Raw genomic sequence first — 14,482 nt, 5'->3', positions numbered from 1 at the left:
GACTTGCCAAGGATCAAGGGAGGATGAGGCAAAGGGGGAGGGGGGAGGCCCTTTTAGCTTAAGGATGTAACAGGATATGACAGAACTGAGGAGAGTGTGTTTTTGTCCACACTCAACACACACGCGGATACAGGATAGCTGTTAGCAAGCAAGCGTCTTATATACAACTGCTGGAATAGCATTAGTTCAGCGATTGTTCGTATTTGATGTTTCACATATTTACCACGAGTAGTAGCATACTCTCAAATAGCTTTCGAACATCGGCAACGCAGATTTGAATTTTTACGATCCGGTTTGTCTTGACGCATGCTCCATAATCCTTGACGGATATCACAGAAAGGTGAATCAGTTTCCTCTGGACACAACGTGTATTGCCAGATACGTTGCATCACTCTCATCTAACACCAACTTTTTCATTTTCCATTACTGGGAAGTACCGGCATTTTGCTAACTGTTACCACTTTTCTGGTACCACCTTCGTCGAGGCTCCAAAAAAACTGGAGCGGGTACCAAAATCAATGCAGACCAGCTACACTGGGGGGGGGGGTGCTGTTACGGTAATGGACAACGACACTGTGAGTCGAACCGAGTCGAGCCAAGTCAAGCCGGTACCATGTAGTCGAAAAGAGGCGTTAGTGACCTCTTCGGTCTCAACTGACTGCAGGTATCTTCACCTTTACAAACAATACAGTGGCATAACAACCAAAAACAACAACCAGTTTCATATGCAAACAGGTGTGACCATTAACTAAAGGTACAATGGCCATGTGTACTATTCACAGAGGATTGGGGAATGGCTGCAACCACAGCATTGTAAGATGGTGACTCTTAGGCCCCCCCTCGGTTCAGGGATGGTCGTTCCCTCGTCACATAGACGGCCTCTTTGACTCCCCGTTCAAACCAGCGTTCCTCCCTATCAAGGATGTGCACCTCCTCATCCCTGAAAGAGCGGCCACTGGCCTGTAGATGGTGTAGACTGTAGATGGGTGTAGACTGTGGAGTCCTGGCCTGACGTGTTAGCTCTCCTGTGTTATGCCATCCTCCTGGCCAGCGTTTGTTTGGTTTCCCTGATGTACAAGTCCCTGCAGTCCTCCTGGCACTTAACAGTGTACGCTATATTGCTCTGTTTGTGCCGGAGGACCCGATCCTTGGGGTGGACCAGTTTCTGGTGTAGCGCGGTTCAAGGTCTGAAAGCAACTGAGACGTGGTGTTTGGAAAATACGCGTCTCAACTTTTCCGACACTCCCACCACATACAGAATCACCACTGGTTTACGCTGAGGCAGCTGTTGTCCTTCTCCTCTCTTAGATCGGCTGGTGCACTGTTTGGGCGTCTACCTGGCTTTGACAAACGCCCAGCTGGGATAACCACACTCAAGGCTCAGCGTTTTAAAAGGAGCAGATCAGTTTAAACCGATTTTCACCCGGATTTTATGTTTCCATGGATCCAAAAGTTGTTCCTGTTTGTGTGGGTTGTGTAACAGCGTCCTCGTGGCGAAACTCGGCATGCTGGATGGCTTTGAAAAATAAAACCGAAAACTCTTGAGCCTTGACCACACTTAACCAGGGCCTGTTTAACGTGGGATTTCTCCCCTTCCCCGGCCGCCGTGTCGGTGGGGACGTTGTCTCCTAGTTTGTGCTCCAGTGGATGATGAGAGTCAAACCTTAAGTACTGATCAGTATGTGTTGGTATACGGGAAACATCAGCAATCAAATGTCCCCCCCATCACCAGTTGTAATTTCACAGTCTAAGAAGCTTAACCCGTCATTTCTCACATCCACCCTGGGGAACTTGATGCGGTTGTCCAGAGCTGAACAGTAATCAGGAACATTTATTTCTCGTTTCTCCCAGCCCACAGCAGTGCAACACAAACAACACATATCCAAAAACCTACAAGAACATATGTATATTTAAATTACAAAAAAAACTACAAAAACACATATTAAAAAAAAGAAATTCACTGTCCAAGAGAGCAAATGCCAGCCAGGATGACTGCCAGAACTGCTGCTCTGCATGGGCTAGCGGTTACCTTAGCCTGCCCCACTTCCGCATCCTGTCACACCACCCTCAGTGTTTCCTCTTTGGGCACAGCTCCAGGCAGGACCGTGGTACCTGGGCCCACCGGATGCAGCAGACCAGGCTGTCCCAGCCGATCCAACGCCAGCTCTCCCAGCCAGACACCCTCGACACACCTTCCCGCACTCCACAAGACGACACAAAAAAAACAGTCAACGCCAGGTGAGGCAAGGCTGTGATCGCGAATGTGGTCGGTGAAATGTGGTGCATCCTGAGATTTCATTTTAACCCAGGTGTCATTCACAAATCTGAACCAACGGCTAGGTGGTGTCCCTGGATAGGACATCAGAGTCCTATTTTCCACTTCCTCCATATACAAGCGTTGTCCACAATAGGTGAAACCGGGGAACCCATAGCACACCCATGTTGCCGCCTATAGTACTGCCCCCTGTATGTGAAATATGTGGACTGAAGACGCAGGAACAGGAGAAATCCCACAGTAAACATGTCCTGGTTAAATGTGGTTATCCTAATTGGGCATTTGTCAAAGCCAGGAAGATGCCCAAACAGTGCACCAGCAGATCGAAGAGAGAAGAGAAGGACAACAGCTGCCTGAGGGTAAACCAGTGGTGATTCCGTATGTGGCGGGAGTGTTGGAACAGCTGACATGCACACTTTCCAAACATCGCATCTCGGTTGCTTTCAAACCCTGAAACATGCTGCACCCCAAGGACCGGGTCCCCCGGCACAAAAAGAGCAACATAGTGCACACTGTTAAGCGCCAGGAGGATTGCAGTGACTTGTACAACAGGGAAACTAAACAGACGCTGGCTAAAATGATGGCACAACACTGGAGAGCTAACACGTCAGGCCAGGACTCCACAGTCTACACCCATCTACAGTCTACACCCATCTACAGTCTACACCCATCTACAGTCTACACCCATCTACAGGCCAGTGGCCACTCTTTCAAGGGTGAGGATGTGCACATCCATGATAGTGAGGAATGCTGGTTTGAACGGGGAGTCAAAGAGGCCGTCTATGTGAAGAGGGAACATCCATCACTGAACCGGGGGTGGGGGCTAAGGGGGGGGCTAAGAATACATTTGTCCCCATCTTACAATGCTGTGATTGCAACTATTCCCCAATCCTCTGTGAATAGTACACATGGACATTATAACTCTAGTTAATGCTCACAGTAATTTGCATATGAAACTGGTCATTGGCTTTGGTCGTTATGCCACTGCATTGTTTATAAGGGTGGGGACACCTGCAGTCAGGCGAGACCGAAGAGGTCACTTAGATGAGTGATGAAACGTATCTGTCAATAAACGTCGTGTGCAGATGAACCGATTCATCTTTCTGTGCATGATCCGGTGCGTTCTCCAGCCCTCCAAACAGTCCCTGCAAACCTTCTGCCACAAGGCTGTTGAATCTTAAGTTGAACTGAATGCTACAAGGCCTGACGGGAAATGCTAAAGGTTGTGCTAAATGTTAACAGGTCACTCTTACTGTAGCTCCCACAACGACACAGCAAAGCTGTAATACGGGACGGGCGAGCGAAAAGTGGGGTCATGGCAGATGGAATTAAACCATTTCTTTATGACCAGTGAGTCACCTATCCAATACCGCTAGTCTCCACGTAATCACCCGTTCTGACAACAGCCAGACAATAACAGCCAGTCAGCTATTATTGTCATGTTTCTCATTTGCAGAAGACATTAGCTGTAGCCATCACGTCACTGTGTTGACGGGATAATGCGATCGCTATGGGCCCTGACGCCCTAACATGATTTCTGTAATCCGTTTGTGCATCTCTGCTGCACATGTGGCTTCTTCTGCACAAGCTGCCCGGGAATGTTTGTTATGCAGCACTTGACAAGACAAGTGTGCGTGCGCACAGGCGCACACACTCACACACACACACACACACACACAACCCCCCCCCCCACGCGGTTTGAATTACATGTGAGATTTCATATGGAAACCTGGGTGTCAGAATTCATTTCAGGGAGCATTGAAAGGTTTTGTGAAATGTTGCGGGTCCAGCTGGTGCTATCTAAATATCTAACAAGATGCTTAAATCAATACCTTCTATGGGAAACAGATGAACATTTTAAGCTGCAAAAACTTACGGATGTTTTTTTAAAAAAGCCTCAAATTTTCAAACTGACGGATCTGCTGTGCTGTACACATATGGGATTTAAATGGCACTTCTGTAGGTTGTGCGTACTGCTGCATACACATCCGTAATAGTATTCACATAGTCACTGCAAATTATTAGCACACTTCAGAGTGTTTGAGTTTTTTAATAGGTTTTATGTTTTTCGAGGTAACTTCCCCAAAAACTGGGCTCAACTGCAAGATTTCCACTCCAGAACTTCCCATCCATGTGGACTTACCATCTGCCCGTGCCCTGTTTCTACTGTATGCTCAGTTTCTACTGTATACTCACTGTTTCTGCTGTATACTCACTGTTTCTGCTGTATACTCACTGTTTCTGCTGTATACTCACTGTTTCTACTGTATACTCACTGTTTCTACTGTATACTCACTGTTTCTACAGTATACTCACTGTTTCTGCAGTATACTCACTGTTTCTACTGTATACTTACTGTTTCTACTGTATACTCACTGTTTCTGCAGTATACTCACTGTTTCTACTGTATACTCACTGTTTCTGCAGTATACTTACTGTTTCTACAGTATACTCACTGTTTCTACAGTCTACTCACTGTTTCTACAGTCTACTCACTGTTTCTGCAGTATACTTACTGTTGCTACTGTATACTCACTGTTTCTACAGTATACTCACTGTTTCTGCAGTATACTTACTGTTTCTACTGTATACTCACTGTTTCTGCAGTATACTCACTGTTTCTACTGTATACTCACTGTTTCTGCTGTATACTAACTGTTTCTACTGTATACTCACTGTTTCTGCTGTATACTCACTGTTTCTACAGTATACTCACTGTTTCTGCAGTATACTTACTGTTTCTGCAGTATACTCACTGTTTCTGCCGTATACTCACTGTTTCTGCAGTATACTCACTGTTTCTACTGTATACTCACTGTTTCTGCTGTATACTGACTGTTTCTGGTGTATATTCACTGTTTCTGGTGTATACTCACTGTTTCTGGTGTATACTCACTGTTTCTGCTGTATACTCACTGTTTCTACTCTATATTCACTGTTTCTTGTGTATATTTGCTGTTTCTACTGTACACTCACTGTTTCTGCAGTATACTCATTGTTTCTACTGTATACTCACTGTTTCTGCTGTATACTCACTGTTTCCACTGTATACTCACTGTTTCTGCTGTATACTCACTGTTTCTACAGTATACTCACTGTTGCTGCAGTATACTTACTGTTTCTGCAGTATACTCACTGTTTCTGCTGTATACTCACTGTTTCTGCAGTATACTCACTGTTTCTACTGTATACTCACTGTTTCTGCTGTATATTCACCGTTTCTGCTGTATATTCGCTGTTTCTGGTGTATACTCACTGTTTCTACTGTATACTCACTGTTTCTGCTGTATACTCACTGTTTCTGCTGTATACTCACTGTTTCTGCAGTATACTCACTGTTTCTACTCTATATTCACTGTTTCTGGTGTATATTTGCTGTTTCTGCTGTATAGTCACTGTTTCTACTGCATATACCTGTATATTCACCGTTTCTGCTGTATATTTGTTGTTTCTGCTGTATCGTCACTGTTTCTGCTGTATATTCACTGTTTCTGCTGTATCTTCACTGTTTCTGCAGTATATTCACTGTTTCTGCTGTATACTCACTGTTTCTGGTGTATTTTCAGTGTTTCTGCTGTATACTCCCTGACTGCTAAGTCGTGATGTAGAGAGCAAAGATATCAAACCCAGGCCCAGCTTATCTACAGCAATAACAAGAAATGGATTCCTTATTGAAACCCAGGACCCTGGATGCGGTTATTTTGGCATTTGGGTCTGATGCGAGCCCATTCTCAGCCCATGGCATCATGTATTGACGCCATTCAAAAAGCGTCGATACATGATGAGGCGGGTACCCTTCTGCATCTGTATGAGATATGCCAGATTAACCCCTACCCAGGCTTAACCACTACATAACCTGTATGTTATTAACGTTCATAAGAGGACGAGGGGTGTCCAGGTAGCATAGCGGTCTATTCCGTTGTCTACCAACATGGGGATCTCGGTTCGAATCCCCGTGTTACCTCCGGCTTGGTCGGGCGTCCCTACAGACACAATTTGCCGTGTCTGCGGGTGGGAAGCCGGATGTGGTTATGTGTCCTGGTCGCTGCACTAGCGCCTCCTCTGGTTGGTTGGGGCGCCTGTTCAGGGGGGAGGGGGAACTGGGGTGAATAGCGTGATCCTCCCACACACATTTGATGCATGCATTTGATAAATATGTATATCAACATTTTGTAAATAGCATCATTGTATGATGCCATAGGATAAGAATGTTTTCCTCATATACATGTACATACATACATGTATGCGCAAGTGCACAAACACATACACAAACACATACACACACACACACACACACACACACACACATTAACCCACATATTACAGCTGCTTATAAAACAAAGACGTGTTTCATAGCGCCTAAGAACACAGACTGTAAAAACACTGCCCACTGCCAATGTCTGACAGTGTGTTGGTTACATAAGACGGTACTGGGCCCCTCTGGCTGGCGTCTGTCACAGTTCATCCCCCTGTATTAGGAAGCACGATAAGACTGTAAGAGAATTAACAGGGTCACTTGAAGCTGTGGGTGGCTGAGACAGAGTAAATGTCAGGGCCTGTGTAGTTCTGCTTCGGCCATTTTCTCTTATATGGCTTCTATCAAACTGCTATCAATTCCTGGGAGTCCGGGTGGCGTAGCGGTCTATACCGTTGCCTACCAACATAGGGATCGCCGGTTCGAATACCCGTGTTACCTCCAGCTTGGTCGGGTGTCCCTACAGACACAATTGGCCGTGTCTTCAGGTGGGAAGCCGGATGTGGGTACGTGTCCTGGTCGCTGCACTAGCGCCTCCTCTGGCCGGTCAGAGCGCCTGTTCAGGGGGGAGGGGGAACTGGGGGGGATAGCGTGATCTTCCCACGCGCTACATCCCCCTGGTGAAACTCCTCACTGTCAGGTGAAAAGAAGCAGCTGGCGACTCCACATGTATTGGAGAAGACATGTGGTAGTCTGCAGCCCTCCCAGGGATCGGCAGAGGGGGTGGAGCAGTGACCAGGACGACTCAGGAGAGTGGGGTAATTGAGCAAGTACAAGTGAGAGAAAAAAGGGGGGAAAAATCAAAAAGCTCTGAGAAGCCGTGGTCCTCCCCTCTACACCAGCACCATGTGAACACGTTTTGTTCACAGTGTCGAATCTCTCGTCTCTTGGGAAACCCACAATGTAAAGCAATTATGCACACTCAACAGAACGCTACCTCGGAAGTTGATCGTCGTGGATGTGGGAACGCTCGCGTGATTATGCAATCACACCGGCACACGTAGAAAACGCACAGAAACCAAAAAAATAAAAAAAATATACACTACAAGTAATGCTGCACTTAGCTTGAACAACCGGCTTCCCATTTGAGCTGGAACATGAGACATAATCAATGGCACAGCTGGAAGGCACGCTTTGCCTGCAAATGCAATTAATCATGGTCCAAGGATGGCCAAGGGCCGTGTCTGCGGCCCAAAGTAATTTCAGTTTGGGGTGAGCGGAAAGCTGCAAAACACTTATTCTTCACCTACTTTTCTTTGGGGCTTCTCATAACAACAGTCCTGAATCGAACATTTCAGCAAAAATTTCTGTTAATTTCTAGCAAACGCAATTACTTCGATTGCATCGCGGGGTAATGTTGTGGACCAAAATGGCACACTTCTTGGTTTATAACTGATTCCATTACAATAATGTGAATTATATACAATAATGCAAATCCCATTTAGATATGAGTTCGAACAAACTTTGCATTTCTGTGCAAAAAGCTGGATGTCAGAACTGTTGGCTGTCAGCAGTGCAGCTCATGGCTGTAAATTAGTATAATGTAATTAGAGTTTTGCCTCTGTAGTTTCTAGTATTGTGTGGGAGACAGAGCGAGAGAGAGAGAGAGAGAGAGAGAGAGAGAGAGAGAGAGAGAGAGAGAGAGAGAGAGAGAGAGAGAGAGAGAGAGAGAGAGAGAGAGAGAGAGAGAGAGAGCTGTTGATGGTCCACAGGCATAAATCATGTGTTCTTATATTGACGCTGTTCCACTTTAACTATAGTACATGAGAAAACAGAATATCCCTCAGAAAAACAAGCTGCTCAGTCTGCCTTCTGCTTGTTCATATTCTGAAGGTCTGCAGACTGAATGAGAGAAGGTCTGCAGACTGAGTGACAAAAGGTCTGCAGACTGAGTGAGAGAAGGTCTGCAGACTGAGTGACAGAAGGTCTGCAGACTGATTGAGAGAAGGTCTGCAGACTGAGTGACAGAAGGTCTGCAGACTGAGTGACAGAAGGTCTGCAGACTGAGTGAGGAAGTAAGAGAAGGTCTGCAGATGGAACGAGAGGTCTGCAGACTGAGTGACAAAAGGTCTGCAGACTGAATGAGAGAAGGTCTGCAGACTGAGTGACAGAAGGTCTGCAGACTGATTGAGAGAAGGCCTGCAGGCTGAGTGAGAAGGTCTGCAGACTGAGTGACAGACGGTCTGCAGACTGAGTGACAGAAGGTCTGCAGACTGATTGAGAGAAGGTCTGCAGACTGAGTGACAGAAGGTCTGCAGACTGAGTGACAGAAGGTCTGCAGACTGAGTGAGGAAGTAAGAGAAGGTCTGCAGATGGAACGAGAGGTCTGCAGACTGAGTGACAAAAGGTCTGCAGACTGAGTGACAGAAGGTCTGCAGACTGAGTGACAGAAGGTCTGCAGACTGAGTGACAGAAGGTCTGCAGACTGAGTGACAGAAGGTCTGCAGACTGAGTGAGAAGGTCTGCAGACTGAGTGAGAAGGCCTGCAGACTGAGTGACAGAAGGTCTGCAGACTGAGTGAGAAGGTCTGCAGACTGAGTGACAGAAGGTCTGCAGACTGATTGAGAGAAGGTCCACAGACTGAGTGAGAAGGTCTGCAGACTGAGTGACAGAAGGTCTGCAGACTGAGTGAGGAAGTGAGAGAAGGTCTGCAGACTGACTGAGCCATACAGTGTGTGTCATGAATGGTTTAGTCTGCCATGCCCTCTTGGGGAAAGCTTACCGGGCCATGGCAGGTCAGAGAGTTATCGTCAGCTCGCTCACACTGGGCGTCACACTCCACACACACTGAGCCGTTGGCATACTCCCGAACGTCCCTGAGAGAGAGACAGGAAGAGAGAGAAGAAGAGAGAGAGAGAAGAAGAGAGAGAGGGGTTGAGTCACGGAGAGAAAAGTGTGATAACAGACCAGACAGATAGGGAGCAAAACAATATTGTGCGATGAGATGATATGATGGCTTTGTGGCTTTAGATAATCCAGAGTATTTCGGATCCCCATACTCACCACATGCCCTTGTTCAAACCCCAATAATCTGCATCCATCCTCCTTTAAAGGCTCTTTTAACCAGTTGTGTGAAGGGAAACCAGAAGGTTAAGATTCAAGTCTTAGGTAAACCCACAGAGTCCAAGCAAACAACAACTTATTCAAGGTCTTCAGAAATATAGATTTTAGAAGATTAAACGACATTTATAAAACGGACTAAATCCATACATCTCCGTTCATCTTTTTTAACTCAGTGTTGGGTACTGTACTTTAAAATCTTCCCATCAGCTTCTTGTTTTTTTTTCTTCCTATGTCCTTGTGTTGGACTTGACAGACACATGTTTGTGGGTCATCTTCTTGACAATGCAACATCAGATCAGGAGAACAGACACATTTTCCAGAACGGGTGAGAGAGAGAAGTATGGATATATCTGTCTGTCTGTATCTCTTAAAGGTAGTATTAAGAGACAGATATTACCAGTCAGTGTTACAAGGAGGTACCAAGGTCATCAAGATGAAGGGTTTTTTTTTTGTGGATTTTTCCCCTTTTTTCTCCCCAGTTGTACCTGGCCAACCCCCTGCTCTCTGAGCCATCCCCGGTTGTTGCTCCACCCCCTCTGCCGATCCGGGGAGGGCTGCAGACCACCACCTTCTTTCTCCGATACATGTGGAGCCGCCAGCCGCTTCTTTTCACCTGACGGTGAGGAGTTTCACCAGGGGGACGTGGCGCGTGGGAGGATCATGCTATTCCCCCCTGCCCCCCCCCCCCCCCGAACAGGTGCCCCAACCAACCAGAGGAAGCGCCAGTGCAGTGACCAAGACACATACCCACATCCGGCTTCCGACCCACAGACACGGCCAATTGTGTCTGTAGGGACGCCCGACCAAGACGGAAGTAACACGGGGATCGACCCGGCGATTCCCGTGTTGGTAGGCAACGGAATAGACCGCCACGCTACCTGGATGCCCATCGAGATGAAGTTTTATCATCACCAAGCAGAGCCATTTTCTCCTCTAACACTCAAAAGCATGGTAGCTAATTAGCCAATTGTAATATTGATAACCATCAGTGGGCAAGCTTAGATTCCATGCAGTATAATTGGAAGGGGTTCAACACTTCCTAAAATCAAGTAAGTTGGAGAGGGGGGTCATTTTCTGCTGTGATTTAATAATGTTAAGATACCACTGTGGCCTTGGAAAGACCGATTCTAACCACAGTATGACCAAATTGGCACCTCGCCTTCGTCACTTTGTCACATGAGCCGTGTGGGGTACTTCTGTTAGGATACCGAAGGAGAACAATGAGGTTTTGATTAAACAAAGTAAAAAAAATAATAAAATAATCACTTGACCCTTTGGGATCATAAAATCAAATTAAGATTAATTATTCATTAGCCGGCCTGCAAAAAGCCTGCTGGGTGTCAAGGGGAGGGCCGTCTTTGTGCAGCTGTGAACTGCTTGAGAATGACATCCTCAGCTGGAGGGGGTGGGAGGTCTCAGACAACCACAAGATCCAAGTCATCGCATCATTACTGTATGTCCTCGGCTCTCCGTCTGTCTCGTGCGCTCTCCTTCCTGGATGCATTTATTTATTTTTTCATTTCCCCCCCTTTCTCTCCCCAACTGTACCCGGCCAATTACCCCGCTCTTCCGAGCTGCCCCGGTTGCTGCTCCACCCACTCTGCTGATCCGGGGAGGGCTGCAGACTACCACATGCCTCCTCCGATACACGTGGAGTCGCCAGCCGCTTCTTCTCACCTGACAGAGAGGAGTTTCGCCAGGGGGGACGAAGCGCGTGGGAGGATCACGCTATTCCCCCCCAGTTCCCCTTCCCCCTCCGAACAAGCGCCCCGATCGACCAGAGGAGGCGCTAAGTGCAGCGACCAGGACACATACCCACATCCGGTTTCCCACCCGCAGACATGGCTAACTGTGTCTGCAGGGATGCCCGACCCAGCCGGAGGTAACACGGGACGCTCTCTCTTCCCTAATCATGGGACAGGAAGACATAATGAGCAGCTTTCTTTCAAGTACAATAGTTTTTAGAGGGTTAAAGATCAGAAATAAACACTTCATGGTGTCTACGTGAGCCTGGGCAGACTATGATTAACATGGACGATGGCGTTAAGCAAAGTATGAGTATGCTCAGTGATTTCAAACGTCCGTCTTAAAGGTTTTTATTTTTTAATTTTTAAGGAAATGGTCCGTAGAAGCACAGCAGCATGTAAACCCTGAACAAACATAACTTGGAGGATGCAGACACCGTCCTAGGCTGTCATATCTCTGAGGTCTGGTTCAAATGTTGACCGGCTGTTAATTAACGCAATTAATTCGACTAGCCAAACAATTTACCCCCACCCACCCCACCCATAACCCAAATAATTTTCATAAAAGGCGAATAAAGAGACCCGTAATTATCACCATCTGAGACACACTGTGAAATGACGATGCCCTGATATGCAGAGATGAAAGCAAAGATACACGTTACCATTCGTGTGCAACAACACAACACTCTACTTTGTAAACCAAGCCCAAAAAGAGACATTGCGTGGCGGTGCTAGGGACTGCAGTCGGTGGCGGCGCAGTACAAGTCCGTGTCACGGGGGCCTTAAAGTCGGTCACTCGTGCTGGCGTGCAGGTGGACAGGTAGGCAGGGCGTGGCCCCGTGCGCAAGCAGTGACTGTGACACGCAGTGACACGCCTAGCCCCCCTGCCCTGAGATTGCCGTCTACTCCTCGCGGTACCTCGCCTGGGTGGTCATGACACGTGACAGCCAGGAGGAGTCCCCCGCGCCCGCTGCGACCCCATCGCCATCGGCCCTGCAGCGCAGTATAACTAGCGTCTGTCGCAGGGCGCCGTCGCCACCGCAGTCGCAAACATCCACACGCAGGAACTCACCGACGCATGCACACGTGACTCGTACACACAAAGAAACATGCATAGAGACACATACAACATACATTTAAAGCACACATCTCAAGATATAGGACATGGGGAAAATCCAGCTGGGAGTTAAACTCAGGGTCATGTCATACTGGTTTAAACCCTACTAACACAGCCGCAGTGATGTCTCCTAATGGCAACTCATCCACTTTCACTAAATTTCAGTAAGAGTTGAGTAAAATAAACAACTTTTATAAACCCAGTTTTCACAAAAGTGCCCAAAAAAAACAAAACAACAATTGAGCAGTGCGTACTTCCAACGTGATAAGACCCTCCAATTCAATTTCTTATTTCCCCCGCCTTTTTCTCCCCAATTGTTTCCGGCCAATTACCCCACTCTTCCGAGCTGTCCCTGTCGCCGCTCCACCCCCTCTGCTGATCCGGGGAGGGCTGCAGACTACCACATGTCTCCTCCGATACATGTGGAGTCGCCAGCCGCTTCTTTTCACCTGACAGTGAGGAGTTTCACCAGGGGGACGTAGCACATGGGAGGATCATGCTATTCCCCCCAGTTCCCCCTCCCCCCCAAACAGGCGCCCTGACCAAGCAGAGGAGGCGCTAGTTCAGCGACCAGGGCACATGCCCACAATCCGGCTTACCACCCGCAGACACGGCCAATTGTGTCTGTAGGGAAGCTCGACCAAGCCGGAGATAACATGGGGATTCGAACCGGCGATCCCCGTGTTGGTAGGCAACGGAATAGACTGCTACACTACCCATATGCCCCATTCAAGTTTTGATTGACGGGCAAAATGAAAACACATCCACAAGGGTTCATGCACTGGTTTGTTAACATCTGCTAGTTCACTTTTTTTTCAAAATATGGCAGTTATTGGGCCGTATCAAAATTATGCATAATCGGACCCAGAATATGAATGTGAAGTCGACCAGCCTCCAATTTGAGGATTGCAGGATGCCGATAAAGGGTAAATTGGCATAATTCACGAGTGTTGTGGCCTACGTACCTATTAGCTGGCTGGCTAGTGCTACGAGCTGTCGTGCTGTTTGTAGCTACTATCGCTAACACCTGTTGTTAGCATGACGAGAGCCAGGGAAAACCTGATGATTTCACCCGTCGAAGTTTCCAGAAAGGATTTGATAGTGTTGCAGGTTCAGAGATTGAGAGAACAAGTCAGTGAAATGTTGCTCAAATAGATTCAAAGTGAGATTTTTTCAACAGAGCAAAACATCGCTTGCCCTGTTTGCTGTCACACTGAGCTGGTTAGGACAGATTAATAGTACCAAAAGAAATTATGTAAACAAACAAATAAATAAATAAATAAATCACTTGCTTGCATCACATCATGTTAGGATGGGCTGTAATAGATTCTAGCAATATCTAGCAAGCGATGTTACAGCATCGCTATCTGTTCATTTCTGTAGTAAAACTACACCCACAAATTCAGCCAAGTCAAATTCAACTGACCTTTCTTACGTCACCAAGGTCCTTGTAAATATTAAGGCTGTGACTGTTCCCCGTTCAGTCGCTCATCTTACTTTCATTTTCCATTGCCTGCCTGTTTTATTTCGAAATACTTACCTATCTTGTCATTTCACTTCCTGCCCCTGCTTTTAACACAAGTCAGCCATGTGTTTGCCACAACTGTTCCCCGTTGCCTGATTGACTCCTCAGCATGTATACTCACTCCCCTGGTCTCCGTGTCCGTGCCAGACTGTCTAGTGTGTTTTGCTGCCTAGTTTTCCAGCGTTTTCTCCTTGTGAACGTTTGTCTTACCTGCCCGTGTCTGACTGCTGCCTGATCTTTGGAGTCTGCGTTTGCTGCCTGCCCCTTCTCTGTTCTGTTGCCTGTTTCTGGACTGACTTTCCGGTAACCTCAACTGTATTTGAAACCGTTTATCCACCTGCCTGCTCCCCGTCCATTTGATCACATATTATACAGATTTAAATGGTGTTCTGGCCTCTGCCTGCCTTTGTTTACTAAACCAAGTGTAACCGTATCATCCTGTCTGCGAGTGCTGTGTTTGGGTCCACATTAAACAGGCCCTGGTTAAATGTGGTTATCCTAA

General features: G+C 47.1%; 1 protein-coding gene across 1 annotated transcript in view; it reads right to left on the bottom strand.

The window, feature by feature from the left end:
• The window catches only part of LOC130120391 (receptor tyrosine-protein kinase erbB-4-like), a 472,615-nt gene that overhangs the window by 117,028 nt on the left and 341,105 nt on the right, over positions 1–14,482 (bottom strand). The window contains exon 14 of the mRNA XM_056288936.1: positions 9,253–9,346. Coding sequence (XP_056144911.1) covers positions 9,253–9,346 — 94 coding nt within the window. The remainder of the gene's footprint in view (positions 1–9,252; positions 9,347–14,482) is intronic.

This window comes from Lampris incognitus, chromosome 11, assembly GCF_029633865.1.
Source record: "Lampris incognitus isolate fLamInc1 chromosome 11, fLamInc1.hap2, whole genome shotgun sequence".
In the NCBI taxonomy this organism is placed as follows: domain Eukaryota; kingdom Metazoa; phylum Chordata; class Actinopteri; order Lampriformes; family Lampridae; genus Lampris; species Lampris incognitus.
The sequence above is the reverse complement of the archived record's forward strand: the minus strand, read 5'-3'. Positions and strand labels throughout refer to the sequence as shown.